Raw genomic sequence first — 27390 nt, 5'->3', positions numbered from 1 at the left:
GACTTTAGATTATACATTTCTATCCTTGCATAATTGTTGTAACTAGTAAGGATGTGCACAGGGTGTAAATTAAACAGGCATTACTGTTTTACAGTAATGGTCCATGTACACAGACATCCATAATGTTATATGCATGCACATTCTTCAGTGAGCTCAAGTCTTATCACCGATTTAAAAAACCAAAACCTACTACATTTACACATATTTCTGTGTCCAAGCAACAGAAACATAAAGACGCTTTTAAGCAGAATAACTTGAAAGCTTTTTAGATCAAAATAATAAATTATTTTCAAAAAATAAAAAAAAATCAAATGACAAAAGAATCTCTTGGAAACACTTAACTGTACAACAGAGTTTATACCAATTTACTCTCGCTTAATAGTTTAAGTGGAATGCTCCTTTATCAAACATACTTGGCCAGAGCAAGGATTAATTAAAATGTAACATAATGTGTTAACTCTTATTGCATCATAATCAAGTGGGTGTGTCCCTTTTTTAAGAATTTGAATTCAACAATAAATTGCACCTAATGTAACTTTGCACATTGTTTTAGCTCCTGATTGACGTTATGCAGATTTGCACTGATACACTTCAATAAATTTACCCTATAATTTGTAAAAAAAAAAAAAAAAAAAAAAAGGAAGACAAAAAATGTGTTTGGTATGACGTAATTTCTATACCGGCCTATCAGGATCAGGCACTCATATGTGAAGGGCGGAGCTTTCATGAGCTGCTGCTACAGGGACACCAAGATGGAAATCCAGGGGCTTTCTGACACAAAAAACACTCAGTACCAACATGGCGTCCCGCTCCACACGACATTCTCTCAGCAGACAACAGCTTCAGGAATTCATGCGAAAACACGTCTGACTGAAAATACGATCTCGGATCTTTCGGGATCGCTGAACATAGAAAGTGACGACAACAACAACCGGGCCAGGTCGTCGCCGCTTCGGGTTGCGGAAAATGGCAGCGGCTGCGCTCTGTCTCTTCAAAACAGCCATCATAAGACATATGATGTACCGTCCGCAGTTTCAGAGCTCGGTGACGTGAATGCGTCCAGGCAAAAGGTGTTTAATGAATTAGAGCTGCTGCCTTCCGAGTTTGAGAGGGCCGATGAACATGAGGATAACGATCTGCAAATGGCGCTTCCCCTACTGGACTCTGAAAGCTGTGAACAAAGACACACGACAGAGAAAATTCTCAGCAACACCTCTACCTCTTCAGGCAAGAGCCCAGAGGAACTATATGTGGTTTTTAATATAGTGCATAAAGAAGATGACAGCAAGGAACGACAAATGAGCTTTCAATGCAAACCGGAAGAGAATGAATCATCATCATCTAAGTCAAAGACTCTCCGTTCCCCAGTAGATTCAGATGGAAACTTCAACAGAACTTCATCCAGATCGGGACATTTGTCAAGCCACAGTAGTTTAAATACCAGATCTGAGAGAACAGACCAAAATGTTAGACACGAGTTTTGTCTTGTGGCAGAGAATAGAGACCCAATATTATCAGAAGACTATGCTGGGAGCAGTCAAACGCCAAAGGTCTCTACTGTAGAAATGCTCAGCAATAATTTAGTTGAACATTCAACAGAAGAATTAATGCAGTGTGTGGCAAAAAATAACAGCCCTGTATTTGTACCAGAGAACAGGGTTGCACCAGAGATGGCTGAATTGAATATCATGGATTATGCAAACCAAGAGTCCAGCAGTAATGGGGACTGTGGTCCTGATGGGACTCCAATACCCGTGCATGAAACATTCTCTGGGACCATCATGATTAACAATCAGAGTATCATTGTGACTATTGAAAATGGAATATTGACCCTAGCCACCCCGCCAGAGGGCTATGCTTACAAGGAGGATGGAATGATAAGCTTAAAAGAACATTTGGGAATGAAAGACAATGAGGATCTTGTGCTGCTCAACTACGACGGTGGAAGTAAGTCCATCGGGAAAATCAGCAATGTTACCTCAAGTGTACAAGATGAGCCTAAAGCCAGATTCGCCAGCAGTGACTCGGAATTGACTCTTACTGATGACTGTTTGCTATCAGAAATGGGTGTTACTCTGGACTCTTGTCTGCCAATTAAGCAAGAGGAAGGAACCATTTGTGCTATAGAAGATGAAAGTAGCATTTGCCAAAATTCTAAAAGCAAATCGGTTGCTTGTGAAGAACTACAGCCAATAAACCTATTAACTGTATCAGGATTGACCAAGAAAGGTTCAGTAGTAAAGTATAGATGTCCCCAACCAGGCTGTTCCAGTACCTTTGATACCCGGCAAAATCTCAAAATCCACTTGGTTCTACACACAGAGGACCAGCGTCCCTTCAAGTGCACAGTGGAGGGCTGTGATTGGTCCTTCACAACGTCGTACAAACTAAAACGGCACTTGCAGTCTCATGACAAAGTGCGGCCTCATAAATGTGAATGGGAAAACTGTGGTCGGCGTTTCACCACAGTCTACAATCTAAAAGCTCATTTTCGAGCACATGACCAGGAAAATGCATTTATCTGTGAAGTATGCAGTGAGAGGTTTCGCACTGCCACGAGACTCACTAATCATCAAAGAACGCATTTTGAGCCTGAGAGACCACATAAGTGTGAGTTTCCAGGTGAGTTGAATTGATATCTTAACTAATATACCAAAGTTAACAATAGGCAATGACAATATTGCAGATACTAATGGTGGTGTTTCTTTTCCTTCTCAGGATGTGAAAAGACGTTCATCACTTTCAGCGCCCTGTTCTCCCACAACAGAACCCACTTCAGAGAAATGGCTCAGTTCACATGCACCTATCCTGGCTGTGACAAGCGTTATGACAAGGCTTGCCGGTTAAAAATACACCTCCGCAGCCACACAGGTGAAAAAACGCACGGATACAGGAATAAAGTCATATCACTTTATGTTCTAACACTACTCATTTTTTTCCCCAGGTGAAAGACCTTTTGTTTGTGATTCTGATTCCTGTGGCTGGACCTTCACAAGCATGTCCAAATTACTGAGGCACAAACGGTGAGGAGCAGAGTTTCGAACCTCTTATACCCATACATGCATGCACGATTATACTGTATATCCTATTGCACTACAAGTTTCTTGTAATTGTGAATAATATTGTTATAATGAAACCGAAATTCAGAGACTGAAAACCAAAAATAATCAATTGATAATCAATTAATTAATCAAACTTATTTAATTACACTCAAATAGTTAAAACTGAGTTGTACAAATTTAATTTAAACATTTAAATGCACACAAGGCAGTTTTTTTTAATAACGGAATTGTTTCTACTCCAGTTTGTTGATGAAATGTAAACATTTAAACAACAATAAACTGTAATAAATTGTTTTTTTTTAAACATACATGCATCACTAACAGGTTAAATAAAAATATAATGAACATGTAATACAGGTCATATATTTTGCAAAGTGCTCTTCTCTAGAGTTATTTTGTTCTAGCTTTAACTGAGTTCATGGATATTGAATAGCTTTCTAGAGGTAAATGTAACATTTAAGTGACATTTTATTGACGTCTTTCCCCAGTTGAAATGCTGATTGAGTGATTACTTAAAACAGGATTGTAATGTATCATTCAACACATCTTCTGATGTTCACCCATGTTTATTTCATGCTGTAACTTGTAAAGAGGAGATGAGACTATCGGTTCTGTGCATTTGATCCGTGCTGCCGCTTGATCTGAGGCACTCCACTGATGTCATGCCATATTAAAGATCTCCAAAACAAAATTTATTGTTTTAATTCCATAATAAATTAACAGAAATTTAAAGTTTTAAGACTTCATATTAAAAGTAACAAAGCACAAAGCTTTTTGCAATTATTGGATGCCAGGTGGGCTACAAATGTTTAGTTAAATTTTGTTCACACATCAACAGAAACAGCACCGACTAAAATATTTTAAATTTAAGAAACCATATCAATACAATGGATTACTAATTTTATTTCTATAGCACATTTAAAACAACTGCCGTTGACCAAAAGCTTTCCAGCATAAGCATCACATCATTAAAATCGAGAAATTAATATCTTCAATCTATAGCTAGTGTCCACACAGCTGACATGTTTAACTGTTGTAGCTTATCCATGTTATGCACACAAAAAATAGATGCTGAACCCAATCAAAACGTGCCATTGGAGAAGCGCTAATTAAACGTCTTGTTTCAGTTACTGATTTCGGCCCTCCAAAACCATTTTGGCCCGAAACCGAAAATAACTGTTTTGGCCGAAAATTTTTGCTAGCTGAAATTTGGGTGCATCCCTAATATCTCTATACGAGTTTCATCATTATAATTTATTAAATGGTAAACTGTCTTAAAAATAATCCAAATTAAATCCTTTAAAATGCTAAAACTTATATACTCTTTAAAGGGTTAGTTCACCCGAAAATGTTAATAATGTCATTTATTACTCGGCCTCATGTCGTTCCACACCCGTGAGACCTTTGTTAATCTTCGGAACACAAATTAAGATATTTTTGTTGAAATCCAATGGCTCAGTGAGGCCTGCATAGCCAGCAATGACATTTCCTCTCTCAAGATCCATTAATGTACTAAAAATTTATTTAAATCAGTTCATGTGAGTACAGTGGCCCAATATTAATATTATAAAGTGACAAGAATATTTTTGGTGTGCCAAAAAAACAAAATAACAACTTATATAGTGATTGCCGATTTCAAAACACTGCTTCATGAAGCTTCGAAGTGCTATGAATCAGCATGTCGAATCATGATGCGGATCGCGTGTCAAACCACCAAACTGCTGAAATCACGTGACTTTGGCGCTCCGAACCGCTGATTCATAATGCTCCAAGCTTCATGAAAAGCAGTGTTTTGAAATCGGCCATCATTATATAAGTCGTTATTTTGTTTTTTTGGTGCACCAAAAATATTCTTGTCACTTTATAATATTAATATTGAACCACTGTACTCACATGAACTGATTTAAATATGTTTTTAGTACATTAATGGATCTTGAGAGAAGAAATGTTATTGCTGGCTATGCAGGCCTCACTGAGCCATCTGATTTCAACAAAAATATCTTAATTTGCCTTCCGAAGATTAACGAAGGTCTTACAGGTGTGGAACGACATGAGGGCGAGTAATAAATGACATTATTAACATTTTCGGGTGAACTAACCCTTTAATGCACCAGTGTCCACCACAATTTGGATAACTTCTAAATACAATTTAAGTAACTTGTAACACTGAATAGATCTGTCTACTCCAGTGGACTGCATGCAGGTTTAAGACAGAAGTCATACTATTTCAAGTCGATTTATTTTCATAATTTCTGAATGCATATTGTTTAAAAGCAGCATCAACATGTTGAAAGTCTGTGTCACAAGATTTGGAGTGATTCATTAGGTGTTGATCTTCATCTTCAGGAAGCACGATGATGACAGACGTTTTGCATGTCCAGAGGAAGGCTGCGGGAAGTCCTTTACACGGGCCGAGCACCTGAAGGGCCACAGTATCACACACCTGGGTACCAAGCCATTTGAATGCCCTGTTGAAGGTCAGCATCTTATCTGGACAAGAACTATAGAATGAAAAATTTTGATTTTATGAAGAATTTAACAGCTTCAGACCTCTAAAAGTTCAGCATTAGTCAATCAGCAGAAGTTGTTTTTGTATTGTACAGTGTGTTCTCTATCACTTACTATGTGAAATGTCTGACATATTTCTTTTAATACTAATATTTCAGATTGAATTTTGTAATTGTTGTTATTTGTATTTAAATCTGCAGGTTGTAATGCGAAGTTTTCAGCTCGCAGTAGTCTATACATCCATTCTAAGAAGCACAAGCAGGATGGAGTCAGTCTGAGGAGTCGCTGTCCTGTTGCTGGTTGCACCAAACACTTCTCATCACGCAGCAGCCTCAAGACGCACATGCTTAAACACCACAACCTCAGCCCAGGTACACAGACACGCACGCAACTTCAGGTCTGTGTACTATGGAGCAAGACTTTTAGTTCACACAAAAATCAAAATTCCTGCACCACTTACCCTCTTGTCCTTGAAAACATATTTTTTGATGGAAAATAATGGTAGGACATTCATGCTGCTTATTTACATACAACAAAGTAAAAATGACTGCCCACTTTTATTGTATGATAATCAGCAGAATGGACATTGTAGAAGTTAATTAATTATACATAATGTATTAGAGTTTAAAAAGCCTTATTTTTCCTCATAAAACCTGCAGAAACCCTGTTATTTACATTCATCTCACACTATTACCATGGGATTCTTATCTAATCTTGACAAACTTTTGTGTCACTAGAAGGATTCAGGACTCTAGCTTTAATATTTTACCACTATTTATGATAACTGTGACAGTGACCAATTTTTCTAATTTGTAAAATAAGCATGTAAAATCAATCAGTAGTTTGATATATAATTGATATTTCAGCCATATAAACCTCCAACAAGTTAAATTCAATGATACAGATTTTTAGTCATACCACCCAGCACTAATGAAAACCAAAATTAGCCAAAGATAACAAGAGATATATTTGGTATTAAGTTTTAGTATCATTGTTTATGGCTGGATAGACCTCTTAGGCTCATCAAAGTGAAATCTTAAAATCCTGAATGTGTTTAAATTGATTGTGTAACCATAACCTCCTTGTATCATCAGTTAAATGTATTTACTTGCTTTTGGTCCTCTCATGCTGATAATGTTCCGTTCTTCCTGCAGATGTGTTGAGTCAGTTGGATGACACAGCCACTCTAACCCCCAGCAGTGAGCTGACAAGTACTTCACAGGCTGTTAGTGCCCCCTCAGGACCTGCAGGAGCAGAACTCAGCAGTCTGGACCTATCCTCTCTCTTCTCTAGCATTCCTGCATGTCCTGGGGCCACTGCTGTCTCTGTAGGGAGTGAAAGCAGCTCTGGGGCAGGATCTTTCTCCATGGACATGCCTCTGGTCAACGCCGGAATCCTCACAATAGATCCAGCATCAGTTGGATCGGCTCTTAACGGGGCAAAAACTGTGGATCCTCTCATTTTAGCAGCTGGACAAGATATGGGCGTACATGTATTAGACACTGGATTGGGCACTGGAGGAGATGGAGGGGTTTTGCCCCATGCCACACTGCATTTGGATGATGTGCAAACAGTCAACCCAGAAGAGCTGGGAACACTAACCGCTCTGGCAATTCAAAGTACTGCATCTTCTGAACAACTCCACCCTCTGAATTCCTGCAATCCCTTGACTGTAGAATCACCATCTACTCTCACACCATCACTCTCTTCATCGCTCACTCAGTCTCTTTCCTCACTTACATCAGCTCTTCCTCCAGCACTCAGTTCATCTCTTGTTCCTTCTCTCTCCACCCCTCTCTCCTCCTCCATGGCTCTTGCAGCAAATCCTGTACCGGAGTTACTTTGTCCACAGGCCAAGGCTGACCTGGCAGGCAGCGAGACAGCCGTTGGGCCCTTGTTAAGCAGAGTGGAGATCATGGCTCAGTCAGATGGCAGTAAGGGGATGTGTCAGTTTGTGTTCCCTAGCCACAGTGGATCCTACAGTGGGCAGAAAATAACAGAATTGCCCTCGGTCACTCCCTGCCCCGTTATGGTTAGTTGGAAAGAGCATGTTGATCTTGAAATTGTTAGCCATAAAATAGAATTTAACATTTTTATTTGGTTAAATGTTCCTTTTTCAGTCATTTTAAAAGAAGTTAACCCAAATGTCTGACTGCACAGTGTTCTTTTGTTCTGCCATTAGGAGAGCAGTGGATCAGCACGCACAGACTACAGGGCCATTCAGCTCGCCAAGAGGAGGAAACAGAAATGCCCAGGCCCTTCCACTTGTGCCTCAGAGAATGGCCAAAAAAAGACTAAAGGATCAAAAGGCACCGGCTCTGCTCTGTCAACTAATTCAAGTACTCATTTTGGAGAAGGAGCTGCTACAGGAAATGGTGAGCTACCAATCCGGGATCCGGTGACAGGCGCACAGTTTGTACAGATTCAGCTGCTGCAGGTGAGATGGTGGGAAAGAATTTGAAAGCATTCTCACTTCAGTTCAGTACATTGATTTGAGTGTTTTTTGTAGGATGACCCTGCTGCTGATGGAGACCTGGCTTTCCAGTTGAGTTCACAGACCTCGTGTTCACACTCTCAGCTCACTGTGGATCTGCCTGTCAACATCCTACAGGTTCATACAGCAACAAAGCCTCATTCATTGCATTTTGTATCCTCTATTTTATTTGTTGTAGAGGTTTTTTTTATTTTTATTTTTTTTTATTTTTTTTATCCAAATTTAGTCTTGAGGTTTCTAGAAAAATAATCTTGAACATCTTATTTAGTTTTATTTTTGAATAACTAAACCTGGGTCTCAGCATGAACACAGCCACAGAAGCGGGAATGGCGTTCAACGAAAGAAAAGAGAAAAAACAGCACATGCTCCTTGTATGTTGCTTAAGTCACTGGCACTTGATATTGCACAAAAACGCTTGATGGAATCGTCAAGATGCATGCATATTCTAAAAATTCACATAAAAAAAAAAAACTTGTGCTCAATTAAGTCTGATCATTTTTTATTATTATTCGATAAGAAGATATGCTCATAAACTATGATGGAAACACATTTACCGAATAAATTCCTTAAAGGTGCTAAAGAGGATGTTTTTTTTTTTTTTCATACATTTTTGCAATATTACTTGAAACTGTCTTTACTAACTGATAAAAGACTATTTATTAGGTGCACTGAAAGGAATAATATTAATATACATCATCTGTGCACGAGGTAGGGCCTTAAAAACATCAGCCAATCGTTTACGCGCTCATTTCAAAAACTCACTAACAGTCTTTGGTTTTTCAGTCGACGAAAAGATCCTCTTTAGCACCTTTAATGCTCATCAAAAAAGTCGAAGTGACTTTGCCACAACAGATCATGCAATAAGAAAAATGTTCACTTTAGGGTTGGGCTGATAGATAATGCCATCGTCCATTGCCGATGCTGACAGACATCACGATTTTGAGCCGGCATCGTGATTCTCCCTTGCAACCCGCCCGCAAAAAAACATCTTAATTAATCACACTATATTACCCAGTGCAATGCATGCATTCAATTGCTATGCAGTTACTTCAAATAAATTTTTTTTCTGATTAGGTAATAATAACGTAATGAAGTTTTTCCTGATCACAATACCAATTACATTCAAAACTACTAGATGTTTTACACAAACTAAACCACTGATATTCAAATGGCGGACCACATCCGGACCCCAGCATGTTTCCATCCAGACCGTGAGATAGAACGGTAGCACCATTCTACTGTTTCCTGTTGAAGTGACCAGCACGTCAAAACAGTGGTGCGGATCACGCCATAAGCACTCAGGATCTTTTTTGGTAATGATATTTCAGCGCAATATCCTCTAGTAGTTTTATCTAAAGCCAAACGTTCTTCATTCAAGCCCTTCCAGCTCCATGCGCGTTCTCTTTCTCCAGACGCATGCCACATTAACGATGCATGTCCACTGGAGCGGAGCATAGCGAGCGTTTCTAATTCATTCCGATGAATTAAATCCCCCCCCCCCCCCCCCACCTTGTCAGTGAAACATTGTCCATCGCGATGTTTCACTGTAGATATCGTCCGATGCCAATTTGGTAGACATCAGCCAACCCTAATTGATGTAATCCCTGTAACCCTCAGTGGGGGATCCATCCAGAGCTCCATATAATTGCGGTACATGATATGTGGTGTAGTTGTGTTCAGCTCGCACGTCTCGGTCAGGTAATTTTATGTAGTTGCTCATCGTGTGCACGAATGGCCCACACAACTGTGAACTGTGGTTTTGCTGATCCTAAATGTCCCTCACAACTTGACGCATAAGGCCAGCTTATACAGCGCAATGGCAATGCGTTTTTCTGTCGGAACTGGAGCACGATGGGACGGCATAGCTGGACTAAACGGCAGACCAGTCTTGTTGCACAGCATCTGAAATGTGTTTTTTTTTTTTTTTTTTTAGGTAAAATTGAAATGCCTTAGCCAAAGTCAGTAAAAGTGTTCGGTATAATTACCTCCCAGAACTGTCTTACACGGCTGCGTTCCCATACAGCAGGCTTTAGGGCTGGGCGATATATCGCATGCGATTCTCACGCGCATTTCGTCAGTAAAGCCGGTTCCCTGATTACCGCTAAATCGCCATCACCTGCTTTCAAATGGAGCGCTATTTAACAGACAGAGCCGTAGTTCACTGATAAGCCACGCAATATCACGTTCATATCGCAGATGAATCGCCTTCGATAATGAACGCGATATTTGCGTGGCTTATCAGTGAACTACGGCTCTGTCTGTTAAATGACGCTCCATTTGAAAGCAGGTGATGGCGATTTAGCGGTAATCAGGGAACTGGCTTTACTGACGAAATGCGCGTGAGAATCGCATGCGATATATCGCCCAGCCCTAGCAGGCTTCCCATCCACCTCCGAAAACAAGATAACATGACAGCATTTATTGCATTTCGACTGCGCTATCTTAGGTGCAAGTAATTTATTATATACAAAATAAGACCCACAGTAGTGGCTTCTCCTACTGGAGCGACTTCCATTTTTCTTAGTGATATTTGGTGACTGTTTATCAGTAAGTTATGATTTTCTTCTCTTCGATTCACTGGATGGAAATGGTGCTTTATTCCAATTTAAATTTACACAGTATTCCAAGTTATAGTGGCAACTTTGGATGGAAACATAGCTATTGAAAATGAATGAGATCATATCACAGAGAGTCACTGGCAGTGTGAACTTAGATCAAGATCAGGGTCATTGACCTGAAAATATTTTATTTTTAGTATATCCTTTTAAAATGAGTCTTGTGGATTTATATAGGATCAGTTCTGGTAGGGAAAAGATGGATTACAATCCAATACATGATTGTGTGCCATAAAATTATCCTGTTGTGTATTGCAATTTGGAAATTGTTACTTTGTTACACATGCATCACACAAACTAAATATTCTCATTTGTAGGAACCCACAGTCATGGCCGAAGATGAAAATGGATCTGATAACTCCCAATTCACTGGTAGCACCATCAACCTACAAGATTTGGAGTGATGGTAGAAACAGGAAGTGCTACTCAAGGACCATATGACCATACTCTCTCATTCTCTCTCTTTCTCAGATGATGTACTTTTTCTCAGTGCCTCCACTGGTTTTATCATTGTGTAGTTTATAAGCAAATCCCTGCATTCATGTTTAAAACAGTATATATCAGAAGAGTACTGTGTTCCATACAAAAAGCTAATTTGACCAAATCAAAGCACATTTAGTTTGTTTAATTTTCATCATGTAACTGGTTTGATAAATGCTTGATTATTTAGTCTTTAGATCTGGTGACTTGTGAGCACACAAAAGACATATGGCAGTGAACATAATCATTGATCTGTCTCTTAATCAGAATAAATACTATTGGTCTATGAAAACTTTAACTGTTTGTCATTAATCTAGTCAGTATAATTTGACCTTAACTTATTTGCCTGGTTGACCATTAAGGAATAAAGTTGGTTTTTATGCCTATTTTTGTATGGCTTTGTAAAGTTCAGATGTAGTTATGTTCCATGTTTGTTATAAAAAAAAATAATAATAATTTGTTCTACTTTTTATAAAATGATGCAGTTGAAATGTATTTATTAGCTTTGGTTTACTTTAAAACAGGTGAATAAAATTTTACATTTAAATCAAACTTTTGACTAGTTTATATCAGCAAATATTTGTCAAAGTTTCATATTCTTTGTTCTCAAAAGCATGTTCATGATTCATACATTCATATTCATGTCCATTCAAAATTTAAGCCTTGCAAATACAAGGAAAGATCTATATACTTGATGCTATCTAGTTAGTTATATATACGTGATTAAAATGAAAACAACTATCAGCATACTTGTGATTTAACTAAAGAAATACAGATACTCTTCATTTTCCCGGTCCATAGTTTCAGTGCTTTTATTTGTCTGACGTTTGCGGACAGGAGGTTGGGAGCGTGGCATCAGCTTCTTAACAGGCTAAAAGAATACAGAAAGCATGTTCTCACTTGTTTGAAAAGCAATGTCAGTCATTTAAAGAGGTCATATTTAACATTTGAAATAAAAGCCTGATGTATATAAAAACTTCTGTATAACTCCATTGTGAAGAAATTGTGACAGCTACACAAAATCATCACACATTCTGCATTGCTTACACTGACTTTGTGACATCACAGAGGTTACATTTCAGTGATGTCAATTGGTTGATCAGAAACTTGACCCACACTGTCACAGTGAGGAATAGAGAAGGTTGGATAGATACTATTATTCCTAAACACTAAAAGAAAAGTTAGAATTGTTTTATGATCATGTCACAATGTACTGGAGGCTATACAAAGATGGATTGAATACGTTGCACATTTGTACACGACTGTAAACCTGTAGCTGGAGAGATTTAAAAAAAAAAAACAGCTTTTCATACTGGAGAGAGGGTGATAAATGGTCGCAAAATTGTGGGAAAATAAATATGACCCCTTTAATGATGACAAACAATTGTGATATATTTTTATAACTAAAGCCAAAAGGTAAATTAGACATTTGTTGAGGTAAAAATTTTGTTTCTTACCGTTTTCTTAATCTCAGTCTGCGATCTTTCCAAGGCTTTTTTCTGTCTTTCCTCCTGTTGTTTAATCTGCAAATGTATCTTCTCATCACGCAGTCTAAACAGTAAAAGAAGTTTAGAAACAAACTAGAACTAGATCATTTTGTTCCTCGTTTAATGTATATGTACACTGACAAAAAACTCAGAAATTGCTAGACTCAGAAATTGCTAGTAATTTTCACTATTAGATAGAAACGGCAAGTTTGAATTAAACATGAAATTTTGAAGTACAAAAACTGAAATGGTATTGACGTAGTACAACTCAACAAAAACATTTTTTACAGTCTAGATGTGGTCACCTCATTCTCCTCTCTTTCTCTTTGGCACGTTCGGCTATACTCATTTGGTCTTTTGGAATCATTTCAGCATTTTCCAGAAGCTGCCCCAATTTTTCCTCAATGGCCGTCAACATCTGCAAAATGGTCAGGTTCGCCTCAGTTTCCCCCACACAGCAGTGATACACCTCCTCCACCTTAGAGTTCAGTGTGTCAAGAATCTTGTCCTGAGGGCAAGGTACAAATACTCCTATTCTTAGGGCACTAGATATGTTTTTAAACAAGTCACTGTCCAATGATTTATCAATGATCTTATATCCTGTGCCTCATTGCCTTTAATCGAATTGGACAACTGAGTGGTTCCCCCTGTACAGTAGGGGAGATGGATCCCAACCTCTCTGAGTCTGCTGAGTCCATTCCCTCCTCTACACTCCCTAGCCTAGACCACCCAGTACTGGTGGTCCCAAGTCCGGTGGACCCAGTATTCCCTAGCTCAATGTTCCCAAGTCTGTTGTTTCTTCCCATGTTTTTGGTGCTTCCAACGATGGCTGCTTCCATCCTGTGTGTGTGGGCCATGCACACTTCTGTCAGACACCCCAGGCACCGAACTCTCTGCCAGTGCTGGGGAGGTCCTCCCAAAGTTCATCCCTGCCAGTTCTGTCACAGCCAGTTCCCTGTCCCTGAGTTCCCTGTGATCATGGTCTCGTCACTGTTACATTGTTGTTTCACTACCTTGGATGATCTGTTTTGTTTTGCTTTTCACAAGGCTCTGAAATATTCCTTATGTTTTGTTTATTGGTTGTTTCTTGATGTTTTAATTTTATTTTATTATTATGAAAAATGCAAAAAATATATAATTTTAAATTTTATATGAAATATATATTTTCCAAAACATGTTTTACTCTAAAACTGTGAGAAAAGCAAAGAAAAAATAAATCAAAACAAGCTGTGTTCCAAATTTGAAGTTGATATCTCAAAAAATTTAGACTGGGTAAACCCAGCCTGATCTGCCGGCGATTTGATTTCGCCCGGCAACTCAGTCTGGAAACCCATACATTCATTTCTGCTGCATCTGTTACACTTTTGCGGGAACCAATCACAGACTGGCTTATCCACCTTGCTCGCTATTGGCGGGTATAACACGATGACGTCTCTCGCACGACCGTCAATCCAATTCCTTTTAACCTCTCAACAATGCTAAATGACTTCTTTAGTTTAGCAAACAAATCGCTCGACTGGGTGTAAATATCACTCACTTTCATGTTTTTTTGCACAACCTGCAAAAATCGCTCGATACCATTGCTGCTTCTGCAAACCGCTGATCAATGCTACAAACCAATACAAACTAAGCCTGTCTGGAGTTTTCGCATCGCTCTGCAAAAGTACGTCACCCGGATCGTTGATCTGATTGGTTGAAGGACTATCCAATTGCGTGAATAATGCTTGTTGATCACGCCTCTTGTGCAGTAGGAAATACATAGCAAACTCCCCAGACCAATGTTCAATTTTAAATTGAGCTTGGTCTGGTGATAGCCAGACAACAAAAAAATTAGCTTTCAGTAAGATTTTGTTTGGGCGCAGTACCAAACGTTTCCACTATGTTACATTTGGTTTTGAGTTTTGGTTCACGTTTGTTTTCATGTGTTTTATTTTGATGTTTTGTTCCTGGTTTCTTGTCATGTGACTTTCTTGCCCTTATGTGATAGTAGGCTTGTTTGAGATGCATTGGCGCTGCGCAGACTGATCGGTGTATGACATCAAAGTACCATGAGAGCATTTGGAGAGCATACGACTCATGCTTTTGAATCGCTCTCATGGTACTTTGATGTCATACGCCTATCGGTCTGTCTCGTGACTTGTGCTTCCCTAGTCTCATGTATCATGTTCTGATTGGTTCCCTTGTCTATGTGTCACATTTTCATTGGTTCATTGTTCATTGCTTTCAGGTGTATCTTAAAGGGCATATTGCAGGTTAGAGCTTTAGTGATTCAATGTATAGAAAAATAATGTATGAAATAGATTAGTCTTTGTATATATAGCAATCATGTTTCCATTGTTCCTTGTCTAGTTTTGATGTTGTAACCTACTGTTTGAGAGTGTGCACATGGGTCCTGCTTCATCACCTTCAGTGGACTTAAACGTTACACACTAGATGAAATTTTGCTTTCCATTCGTTTCCAATGCGGTCATTTTTGACTGTGAATATCAAGAAAGCTTGCAAAGAAAATGACGAAGTAGCACAACAGAAGACAAATATGAAACCCCCAACATTTATTTTTGTCTTACCTGGTCCTCTGGTTTGTACTGTCCAAAGCTGAAGTATTTGGCTTTCAGTTCCAAATCTGCTGTTCTCTCTCTCTCCTTTTGAATGGTGTCAGCCATGATATCAGTCTGCTCTTTCAGTTGCTTTGACTCAGACTCCCTTCAAATACACAACCAAATATAAACATTTATCTATTGGAATAAATCAATAAAAAACATTGGTGCAATTCAAGTAAATCCTTGCAATTCTAAGGCATGCAAGTACCCACATGTTTTTGTGAATCAGTTCAGCATTCTGTCTGAACTCCTCCAAAGCCTCTTCTGTCTCTCTAGTGTTCTGGATGAGAGAAAGGTTCTGCTCTTCCAGCTCAGTCATCAGGTTTAACAGATCCTGAGGATCTTTGAAGAAGATTTCTGGGTCCTCCTAATGGAGGTAAAGGAGGAATCTATTAGCATTCCCATTCATCTCATTGGCAGTTGGTTGAATGGTACAGGAGCCCCCCCCCCAGCACATCCCCCACCCCCCACCCCCCCGTAGCGCCAGTTCCGTTTTTTCTGCAAGTACAAAAGGGAAGGGTAGGACATACAGCGTAAGCTGATAAAAGAATATGGAAAGCGGAAGCACGTGCAAGGCAATCATTTTTGTTTATAAAGCATATACATTTGTATTTTTTTAGAAAATGACAGATCGTTTCGCTAGATAAGACCCTTATTCCTCGTCTGGTATTGTTTAAAGCCCTTTGAAGCTGCACTGTAATTTTGACCTTCAACCGTACACACCTCACGCACCAGATGCCGTGCGCAAGGCAGTTGGACATAGTGGTGTATTAGAGGTAAAAAATTATTTAAATACTGTCCGGTTTCTCGCACAAACCGATCGTTTCGTGTCTTAGGACATCAATGTGTCATCACAAGCCACAGGGTTTAATTTGGATTTGTCTGTGCATGTTTTTTTTTTTACTCTTATAGATTGTTCCCATTGACATTGACAGACAGCAACGGTTGGAGTTAAAAATCATCATTTGTGTTCTACTGAAGAAACAAAGTCACCTACATCTTGGATGCGCTAGGGGTAAGCAGATAAACATCAAATTTAAATTTTTGGGTGAACTATCCATTTAAGTCTGTGATATCATTTAATGTTTTTTCTGTATGTTACTGAATCTTGGTCACACCACATGACTTTGATTTTTTTTTTTTTTTTGATTTTTTCAAATATCAATAAGTAGTGAAATTAATAAACTTAAATCTTATTAATAATCTCCTAATAAAGTTTATCTTTTCAAGAATTTAATTCTTTTGATGAGCCTTTCTTTTTTCATCATGGTGTATTCAAGTTATTGTATATGTCAATTCCATGTATTTTCTTAATAAACATATATGAAAAAATAAAAATATGCATTATATCATTGACTTATAGTATTGTTTTCACAAGTCCATTTCACACATTTATAAGCCCTAAAAAAAGGAAGTACTGAAAAAAAATACTTTAATGAAATATTAGCAAATATCAACATATACAGCCTACAGTGGCATGAAAGAGTATGTGAACCCCTTACAGAATCTGTGAAAATGAGAATTATTTTAATAAAATAAGAGGGATAATAAAAAATGCATGTTATTTTTTGTTTAGTACTGTCCTGAGTAAGATATTTTACATAAAAGATGTTTGCATTTACTTCACAAGACAAAAAAATAGCTGAATTTATTAAAATAACCCCATTCATAAGTATGTGAACCATTGATTCTCAATACTGTGTGTGGTTACCTGATGATCCACGACTGTTTTTTGTTTTGTGATGGTTCTTCATGAGTCTCTTGTTTGTCCTGAGCAGTTAAACTGAGCTCTGTTCTTCAGAAAAATCCTCCAGCTCCTGCAGATTCATCAGTTTTCAAGCATTTTTGCATATTTGAACCCTTTCCAGCAGTGACTGTAGGATTTTGAGTTCTGTGTTTTCATACTGAGGACAACTGAGGGACTCAAACACAACTATTAAAAAAGTTTCAAACATTCACTGATGCTTCAGAAGGAAACATGATGCATTAAGAGTTGGGGTGTGAAAACTTTTGAACAGGATGAAGATGTCACAATTTTTCTTATTTTGTTTAAATATCATTGTTTTTCATTTAGTACTCCCCTTCGGAACCAACAGAAGATACTTGCATGTTTCCCGGCAGAAAAATTAAGTACAATTTACCTTGATATTTGAATTCAAAAGTTTTCACCCCTCGGCTCTTAATGCATCGTGTTTCCTTCTGGAGCATCAGTGAATGTTTGAACCATTTTTAATAGTTGAGTTTGAGTCCCTCAATTGTCCTCAGTATGAAAAGATGAATCTCAAAATCATACAGCCACTGCTGGAAAGGGTTCATATATGCAAAAATGCTTGAAAACTGATGAATCTGCAGGACCTGGAGGAATTTTCTGAAGAACAGGAGCTCAGTTTAACTGCTCAGGACAAACAAGAGACTCATGAACAACATCACAAAACATAAAAACAGTCGTAGATCATCAGGTAACCACACAGTTATCAGAGAATCAATGGTTCACATACTTATGAATGGGGTTATTTTAATAAATTTTGTCTTGTGAACTAAATGCAAACATCTTTTATGTAAAATATCTTACTCAGGACAGTACTAAACAAAAAATAACATGCATTTTTTATTATCCCTCTTATTTTATTAAAATAATTCTCATTTTCACAGATTCTGCATGGGGTTCACATACTTTTTCATGCCACTGTACATATGTTGCCTGAGTGGCCATCAATGGAGAAAGTTGCATTTTGCTGCCACCAGAGGTGGGTAGTAACGAAGTACATTTACTTCGTTACATGTACTTGAGTAGTTTTTTGGAAAATTTTTACTTTTTAGAGTAGATTAAAATGTGGGTACTTTTACTTTAACTTGAGTACATTTGTAATGAAAAATCTGTACTTTTACTTCGCTACAATGGGCAACGTTCCTCTCGTTACTTTATTTTAATTCAATACTGTAAATGTTAAGAAATGCGTCTCTTTTTTCATGAACGATGCCCCATTGACAAATGAATCACTCTTTTGAGTCGATTCTGTTCAAAGACTTGATCAAACAAGTTGGTAAAGCTGTCTAAATTGATTCGCGAATCAGTTTGAATGATTTGTTCAGTTCCTGCACGCGCTGAATCTTTGGAAGCGGTTACTCACTCGGAGGGGATGAAGTGGCAGTGGACCTACAGTCAATTAAAAGCAAATCTGCAAATGCATCCAATTGTTTGCCAGCGATGAAGACCTTTATTAGTTGAGCTGCGTATGCTGTCTGTGAACAATTCCACAGGTAGGCCTATCGATTTCATTTGATTTTACTTCATGATACAGCCAATAGCCGACATTTTACAACCAAACAGATTATTACGTCACTATAACAAAAGTATGTAGTATTTCTTTACCGTTTTTATGGACATATATCTTAATTTATACATTAATTTATACATATACTATTGCGCAATGGCGGCGCCAGCGACCTTTTCGTCTTGAAAATGAACGCTTTGCGTTGACACAGTTAAGCAGTTTACACGCGCCTGCTGAAATATACATTTGATTACATTTTGGAGAACAGACCGAAGAAGATCCGTCAATGTGTATTTGATCATTGTTTGTGTCAAGTTCAGATATGAGCGCGAGCACATGTAAAGAGTTTTCTCTCTTCTTTAAATTGTAACGTTAGCTGTATACGTTATTAATATAGCCTAGTAACGATGCATTCGGGTTACAGATGCTAGAAATAATGCTTGTCTCTTCTATGTTTGTTTGTTGCAAAGATATCTAATTATGATAATAAATTAAATATTTAAATAATAAACATTAAATAATAACGTGCTATTGTGTGTGTGTGTGTGTGTGTGTGTGTGTATAATAAAAGTAACTAGTAACGAGCTACTTGAGTAGATTTTTATTGGATACTTTTTTACTCTTACTCAAGTAACTATTAGGATTATTACTTTCACTTTTACTTTGAGTAAATATTTCTATAAGTACTTGTACTTTTACTTGAGTACAGTTTTTGGATACTCTACCCACCTCAGGCTGCCACATGGTGTTTTAACAGCATCTATACAGCCAAACCCTGACACCTCAATTTTCAGGTTAGGTTAAGGCATAAAATGTAAATGTTGTTACACTTTACTACTATAAACATAAATGTAATAATTAGACTGCATAATTGAAAAGAATGTTAGTGGATATTAACCTCACAATCTGAACTGTCAGTCCCAGGTGCAGATCTGAAGTGAAAACAAAGCATTATTAATGAGTCATGCTAACACACAAAGCTATATACTCAATACTATGGTTTGTACATACATATTGCTGCTCTGACGGCCGGACTTCACACTTTGTCTAGATGAAGCCCTGGCCCCCCGAGAGGAAGAAAAACCATGAGTCACTCGTCTTTCTTCACCTATATGTGTTTGAGTACATTTGTTTTACAGAAAACAAGGAACAAATACAATGCAATTTTACAGAAACACATTTGTTAAAAACACGTAGCAAATATATGACAGAATGTCATATTTAAAGCCGTTTTTATGAATTTTATACTTTGCACTATGCTTTTAAACAAATGTCAGTTTGAAAGCTTGTAAAATTGCCAACATACGCTTGCTGTCTGGAGGGCCTGTCTTTCTCTCTCTGTTCTTCTTGATTTTCTCTGTCTGCTTTCCATCACTCTCAGTATTGGTGGAGTCAGTAGAGCGCCTGCTCTTGGATCTCTGTTTCTCTTGCCACTCTGGGGGTGACAGCATCAGCAGAAACTCTTTATACTTTTTATACTCCTTCAGGATGTCCTCATACTTAGAGATGTCACTAAAATAAAAGGGTAAGCAGAGAAAAAAGATAAACAAACCAGATGAAAGAATTATGGAAAGCATCTAACCATACGATTTGTTTATACCTCTTGATTGCCACCATTTTGGAAGTAATCTTCTTGATCTCGGCTACTTTCTCCAGCTTCATCTTGGTCTCCTGCTCAGCACTGAACAGTATTTCATGGTTTTAATCATAAGATTTAGAACACATATTCTGCTGTGTTAATGCATGCCCATGTAAAAAAGAAATAATTTGCTATTCATTCCTAATCTTTTAAACATTGAGTTTCTTACTTCAAGCATTACACTTCAAGATATCAACAGGACTGTAATGACTGTACTTCTAATACTAAGTACAAATTAGTATGACTGGTACATTTTGATAGCCTCCACAGAATTCTTGTCATTTTCCTTCAGAAATTCTTCAAACAAGATGGCATCGTCTTCCAAGAGCTTCTCGGCTCTTGTCAATTTTCCCTCTTCTTCTGCAGCCATTTGCTCTAGTAGCTGAATCTCTTCTCTCTTTACTGCCAGAGAATACTAAAAAAAGTAATAGTAAACATATATACAAAAACAATCAGACACAGAAGAATAGAGAACCAAGCACAGAGAAAGGCCATTCAAAAACACAGTGAATAAAACTAAGACACTTGAGCAAATGTCTACGTGGTTAGTGGCTGAGAACTAGAAACACAAAATACCATCTTACCTCAAGTAAGAACAGCTCACGTCTCTTAGTGATATATTCATTCATGCTTCCTTTATCAGTATTGGGGTCTAAGAAAATTAGAATAACAATGGTACTTTTAGGCTAAAATGTAATGTTACTTGCCATGGGTTTATATGTTTGATGCAGACGTTGTGTGTGGTATGGTGTGGCTCACCTTTTAAAGATACCCTCCATGCAGGTGTAATTTGGAGCTGTCCATGAGTGTGTGTGACTGATGTACTCTCCCCTTCTTTCAGTTCCTTCCTCAGTCTGGCTTGTCTTGCCTTTGTTCTGCCTGCAAATGTCATCTTCTCATGGACAGGTAGAGCCAACTTACTTTGATGCTCCTGCCATGACAGTGCACAGTTTCAACTTCTAGCACACCTTCAGACTTCAAGCAAATGCTTGAATCTCATGCTTTGTATCGCATGCCTTAAAACTATTTTCTATCCATATCAAAACTTTTTTCCCCCCAAGGGAACATTCTCATAAACTTGGTTTAACTTTCTGGCAAGGTCTTCTCAAAGTTGATGACAAAATTATTCCAGTAACATTAATGGAATATTTGTTAAAAGTTATCTGGTCTTTAATGTTCTCAAAACAGTAGCATAAAAACATTTATAATACATTGTTCATGGAACTTTTTTATGTGTAGCATTTTGTTTTATGTTTGTTTTTTAATGTTAGGCTACTGCTTGTTTCAGAATGTTCAGAGAACATTCAAAAGTAAGGTTCCTGAAATGTTTGCAAAATTATAAAATGCAATGTTCCCTATGTTTGAATAACTAAAAACATTTTTAAAACAGAGAACATTCAGAAAACGTTTTCATAACAGAATGGAAACATTAGCGAAACATTCTTAGAAAATATTTTGTAAGCTGGGTTAGGAAGTTCCAAGCCTGATGTCTTTTTGGTGCTGGTTTTGTTCTTTAAAGGGTATCAGATAAAATTCAATGTATTAAATTGTACAAACCAGCTTCTCTCGAGTTTTTTCTTTGTTCCTCATTTGGAAAAGATCCTTGTGTTCAGGGATTTTGAAAGGATTCACATCATCGCTGCTTTCTAAATCAAACAAACATACATATACTGTACTCACAAGGACATTTCATTGACATAATGGGTTTTATCCAAAGCAAAAAAATCTCATAGGCAGTAGACCTATACAGTACCTATATTGCAGCCTTTATATAGAGTTAGAAACCATATTTACAAATTCAGAGTAGGCCTGAATGGCCAAATTAAGTCGTAGCCATTAGTTTTTGTATTAATTTTCTGACTTGTATAGCATAACGTTACATGACATGTTATAATAATGCCCAACTTGCAGCCAGGTGCGCTAAAAGGCATAGTTCATCCAAAAATTTAAATTCTGTCATTTACTCACCCTCAAGTTGTTCCAAACCTGTATATTTTATTTTTTCCTCTGCTGAACTAAAAAAAAAAAAAAAAAGATATTTTGAAGAATGTCAATAACCAAACAGTTGATGGGCCCTATTGGCTACAGTATTTTTTTTCTCTCTCTCCATTCTATGGAAGTGAATGGGGCCCATTAACTGTTTGGTTACCCATATTCTTCAAAATATCTTCTTTTGTGTTCAGCAGAATAAAATTTTAAAAAATCATACCGGTTTGGAACAATTTTAGCAGGGTGAGTAAATGACAGAATTTCCATTTTTTGGTGAACTATCCCTTTAAGACAGCTTAAACCATCACAGAAAACTGCATTATTACATTTATTATGAATGTGGGGACATTTGGTCCAGGACCACACACACACATTCAACAGCTTACACGCATCCATCTTAACCGAATATATGGCCTAATATAAGATATGCAGATGTAGTTCCATTAAATTAGAATTATGTTACAGATATAGAGAAAATCACATGACATACACAGCAATAATTTATATTGTTTTCTTTCTTACTGCTTGCTCATAAATGAATCACCCATGTATAAATCCATATGTCTTACTGTGTGCTGATGATGCAGATGAGGACATGCTGCTCCAACGGTAAATAGCTAATTAGATCAATCAAAATCAGCGCTCTCTAAACCTGCAAATGGATCAGAGAGAGAGAGTAACCCGTTCGGACCCAGTTCGAGGAGACCTTTCCCTTGTTGCGTTTTTGGTTGCCCTGACAACTTTATATTGGGCACATTCTTTCCACGAAATGTAGGTGGCGGTATTTCACAACCTCCAGATCATTCTATTCGTATAAAACGCTTCAAGTTTTATATAATACAGGCTATATTCTTCTCTATATAAAATTTAAGAACAAATATACCATACCAGCCATTTAAAATCCTTCAGAATATAGCCACCATTTTACAAGGATTTTATTTGTTGTGGTATCATCTCTAAAGACTTATTTCTCCAAAAATAGAAAAAGAATGTAGGCTAGGTTTGACACATTTCTACATGCTCATCAGTTTAAATTTTGTAGCTATGTGCATATTATTTTATAATAATTTTATACTAATATTTAAGCATTTTAATTAAAAAAACAAAACATTTTATACATAAAATTTTATTCTAAAACCAAGTTGCTGTTTTTGAGTTTTTACAAGCATTCCCATTCTTCCCATCGGCTTGCATATTGTAGGGGTACCTGAAAAAGAAAAATTGGGAAGGCTAAAGAATGGGTTTAGGCTAATTTAACAGGACATCTATAGCCAACCAGGGTAAGAAAAAACACAGGAGTACCCTAAATAGTTCAAAGCAATATCTTTTTTCTTCTATTAAACTCAACATCTATTTAGCTTTAATTATTACACTGCTGGGTTTGTGATATGATCCATATGCAGAACCATTAATAAAATAGATCACAAATAACAGATCAGCTTAACAGATTTGCTGCATTCTGCTGATGGCTATTTAATTAATAGCTTTACAGGTTAATAGTCTAATATAGTGGTACACATATTTTAGACTCATTTTTACCTCACTTAAAAGGGGTTTCAAAATTAAAGAGTTTGTGGATTAGGAAATTTTACTTTAGTTCTTGCTGATTCATTCACTTCTCTGAAATAAGGGTCAATAGACAATTTAGATGTCAATCATTAACTCTAGTTTGATAATGATTATAGGCTGACTGAGGTCCAGTGGGAACTGGATTAAACTAGGACCAAAAGGAACACACCATTCAATTCACCATTCACCATTCAATTTTTATGTAAAATATGCATTATAGCAATAAATAGGATTTGAATAGTATTCTGAATAGGGCTGTTCTGTTTGTCATTGCTGTTTGTATATTGCTTTTGTATAGAACAGTATAAAAACAGCAAGTATTTCAATAAAAGTAAAATCTTCATTTTAGTTTTGGACATGGTAACATGGCATGGTATTCTTTGAACTATGGTTTATTTTGTTATATGGTATGTAAATACTGTACATTGCTTTTGTACAAAACAGCAAGTATTTCAGTAAAAATAAAATCTTCATTTTAGTTTTAGTATACGTTAAGTGTTATACTAGCAAAAGTGCTGGATGCTGGCATTTTTAGTATTTCCCTATTGTGCTTTTTGAAATGGTATAATATTAATACTATGGCTTTTCTGACATGGTAATATGACATGGTTTGAACTATGGTTTATTTGGTTATATGGTATGTAAATAAGTAATTTTTTAATACCTTAAGTGCCATTGTATTATTATCTGATACTAAAAATGCACTATAGTACCACTACAGTACTCTTCAATGAGTGTGATGCAGAATGTGAAGTATCTGAAGTCTGTAAGTAAAGGCTCTGCTCTGTTATGAGAGGTCTAGAATGCTGGGTGAGCTGAAGGCTGAGACATTTATTCATATGTGTTTCAAAATCTGTTGATTGTACTAGAACTTCTAGTGGGTTCAGTGCTTAAATCAATTGTTATTACTATATATAATTTTTTTCAAATGTAGTTCACACACTTACATTGTGGCTAACAAAACTGTATGTATTCTCACATTTTTTAAATGCATTTGTGCATTTTAAAACAGTAATCATGCATATATTGGCATATACTGGCTTTATTGACCTTGTATTGAAACCAATCCTAGACCATACTGGAGATAAATGCACTACTTTTTGCACACACACCTCTAAATCAGCAGATCTCTAGCATTTAGGATGGTATTAAAAAGATTTATTCCTTGGCTCTGTAATAAATTTATAAACTTATATAACTTCTTATGCAAGATCGCTCAAATAATCTAAAGTGTCCATTGTGTCACTGCATCATCTGTACACTGATGCAGTGCAAATGCAGTGTATACTGAAAATATTGTACTTAACAAATATAGTATACTTCACAAATATTGTCTTTTTCATTCAAAAATGTACTCACAAAAATCTAATCTTAGTAACACTTTATTTTACAGTTTCCTTGTTACACGTTACATGTTGTTACTATAGTAAATTACTATAAATTGTGCATAATTGCATGCAGGTAAACCTAAACCACACCCTAATCCCAACCGTAAAGGTGTCATAGAACGTGTTTTCAAAAGATGTAATATAAGTCTAAGGTGTCTCCTGAATGTGTCTGTGAAGTTTCAGCTCAAAATACCCCATAGATTTTTTTTTTTATTCATTTTTTAAACTGCCTATTTTGGGGCATCATTAAATATTCGCCGATTTAGGCTGCGGCCCCTTTAAATTCTCGTGCTCCAAAGTTCACACAGCTAATATAACCCTCAAAATGGATCTTTACAAAGTGTTCGTCATGCAGCATGTCTAATTGCGTAAGTATGGTATTTATTTGGATGTTTACATTTGATTCTGAATGAGTTTGATAGTGCTCCGTGGCTAAAGCTAACATACACACTGTTGAAGAGATTTATAAAGAATGAAGTTGTGTTTATGAATTATACAGACTGCAAGTGTTTAAAAAATGAAAATAACGACAGTCTTGTCTAGGGATGGGTACCGAAACCCGGTATTAAATTGACCCCGGGGCTAAATTTTGAAAGACCGGTGTATCGATAAGCTCTGACGTTAACGGTTCTGCTATCGGTACTGGAGAAATTATGAAGAAAATACACGTGCATTTATTATTGCTATATAGTCATTATCTTGCAGATTCTATCTCGCCAGAGTCGCCAGCTGTTTCTATATGCAATAATATTAGGACATTTGTCCATGATGCATTTTTGCTTTCGCAAGAAGAGAGATCGCGCTCACGCAGAGAAGCTACAGCGCGCGCAGCCGCTCACATGAAAGCCCTGTTTAGCCTAATGGTGACGATTGAGGAGAGAACTAAAAAACTAAACGTCTGCATACACTTTAGGCCTGTGCTTTGATATTAAGCTAATTTTATTTTTGATTTTGATGTTGGCTTTCAAGGATCATCAGAAAGAAGATATCTGAGGTAAAACTATTAAAAACTTGCCGCGTTTCGTCTGGCACACCTTCATTCTCTTCACAGCTGCGCGCGTTCGTTCCTCCCTAAACTCAAACTTAAGGTAAGAATCAGCACAGTCGGTGATTGTTGTAAAATGCAGTCTTTACTGTTGCTAAATTGCAGTAAATGTTTGAAAATTATTATCAACGTTTAAAACGTTGAAAGCACAATAATCCGCGCAAGAGACGTTGTTCCTCAGGCTGAATTGCGGCGCGCGCTTCAAAACGGATCGCAAATAGACAAACAAATTACACGTTGGGCTTCAGGTGCACGTCCAAAAGATCAAATACGCACAATAGTATGTTAAAATTACCGGATTGGAGTGTGTTTAGCTACATACATGCAGTTTATATCGGAAGTGTACATAAACAGCTGGGAGAAAATACGATGTGTGTTAATATCTATTGTCTTAAAGAGACAGCAGTCACCTTCTGACAATTATGCCATCAGTGTTAATCAAACAACAAAATGCAAAGAGAAAATCACTCACAGCACTTCTTCTGAATATAGTTAGCTTTAATAAGAGTTAATCTATTAATTTATACTGTGAAAACCATGCAGTGTCACTTTACATTTGGTTACTTAGATTTCTTTTATAGGCTAGGCCTATATTACTTACATGAACACAATGACAAATGAAAGTACTTTATTTCATTTGTGTCTTTGTTTTATTGTATTTGGCAGTTTGTTTCTTTGTTCATATTCTTACTGTATCTTATATAAAACACCAAAAATGCCAGACACTATATAATATAAAGCAAAGTTAATTCAGCTCTCTCTCTCTCTCTCTCTCTCTCTATATATATATATATATATATATATATATATATATATATATATATATATATATATATATATATATAACAAAAAGTACCGATAAGAATACCGTTAAAGTACCGGATCGATAAGCAGTATCGGTAAGAGTAGTAATACCGTTAAATCCTTAACGATACCCATCCCTAGTCTTGTCTCTGTAAATACAGTAAGAAACGATGGTAACTTTAACCACATTTAACAGTACATTAGCAACATGCTAACGAAACATTTAGAAAGACAACTTACAAATATCACTAAAAATATCATATTATCATGGATCATGTCAGTTATTATTGCTCAATCTGCAATTTTTCACTACTGTCCTTGCTTGCTTACCTATGATTCTGCTGTGCACATCCAGCTGTCCTGCCCTTGTATAATGCCTTGAACATGAGCTGGCATATACAAATATTGGGGGCGTACATATTAATGATCCCGACT

At 36.9% G+C, this 27390-nt stretch overlaps 2 protein-coding genes across 2 annotated transcripts; one reads left to right on the top strand and one right to left on the bottom strand.

Annotated features, from left to right (window-relative positions):
• Positions 1 to 649: 649 nt before the first annotated feature.
• On the top strand, positions 650 to 11545 carry si:dkey-156n14.3 (zinc finger protein ZXDC). Its single transcript, XM_048206921.1, has 9 exons — positions 650 to 2622; positions 2719 to 2871; positions 2945 to 3023; positions 5409 to 5539; positions 5771 to 5941; positions 6725 to 7602; positions 7753 to 8007; positions 8080 to 8181; positions 10997 to 11545. The coding sequence occupies exons 1-9, from the start codon at positions 726 to 728 to the stop codon at positions 11081 to 11083; spliced, it is 3753 nt and encodes a 1250-aa protein (XP_048062878.1). The 5' UTR covers positions 650 to 725; the 3' UTR covers positions 11084 to 11545.
• Positions 11546 to 11639: 94 nt separating this feature from the next.
• On the bottom strand, positions 11640 to 22894 carry cfap100 (cilia and flagella associated protein 100). Its single transcript, XM_048206927.1, has 14 exons — positions 22719 to 22894; positions 21718 to 21806; positions 20920 to 21091; positions 20745 to 20812; positions 20412 to 20575; positions 20122 to 20202; positions 19828 to 20033; positions 19533 to 19629; positions 19420 to 19453; positions 15459 to 15613; positions 15214 to 15349; positions 12952 to 13154; positions 12617 to 12710; positions 11640 to 12030 (listed from the first exon to the last, which is right to left on the bottom strand). Exons 1-14 carry the CDS (start codon positions 22744 to 22746, stop codon positions 11917 to 11919), a joined length of 1641 nt encoding a protein of 546 aa, XP_048062884.1. The 5' UTR covers positions 22747 to 22894; the 3' UTR covers positions 11640 to 11916.
• Between the last annotated feature and the right edge of the window lie 4496 nt (positions 22895 to 27390).

Source organism: Megalobrama amblycephala, linkage group LG11 (assembly GCF_018812025.1).
Source record: "Megalobrama amblycephala isolate DHTTF-2021 linkage group LG11, ASM1881202v1, whole genome shotgun sequence".
Lineage (NCBI taxonomy): Eukaryota > Metazoa > Chordata > Actinopteri > Cypriniformes > Xenocyprididae > Megalobrama > Megalobrama amblycephala.
This window is presented reverse-complemented; position numbering and strand designations above follow the sequence as displayed.

Coding starts and splice junctions, on each gene's coding strand:
- si:dkey-156n14.3 (XM_048206921.1), top strand. CDS start 726: ATGAGCTGCTGCTACAGGGACACCAAGATGGAAATCCAGGGGCTTTCT. Junction 2,623..2,718: donor ACATAAGTGTGAGTTTCCAG/GTGAGTTGAATT, acceptor TTTCCTTCTCAG/GATGTGAAAAGACGTTCATC. Junction 8,008..8,079: donor TACAGATTCAGCTGCTGCAG/GTGAGATGGTGG, acceptor TGTTTTTTGTAG/GATGACCCTGCTGCTGATGG.
- cfap100 (XM_048206927.1), bottom strand. CDS start 22,746: ATGTCCTCATCTGCATCATCAGCACACA. Junction 20,576..20,744: donor GTGAGCTGTTCTTACTTGAG/GTAAGATGGTAT, acceptor TACTTTTTTTAG/TATTCTCTGGCAGTAAAGAG. Junction 19,630..19,827: donor AGGCCCTCCAGACAGCAAGC/GTATGTTGGCAA, acceptor AAACACATATAG/GTGAAGAAAGACGAGTGACT.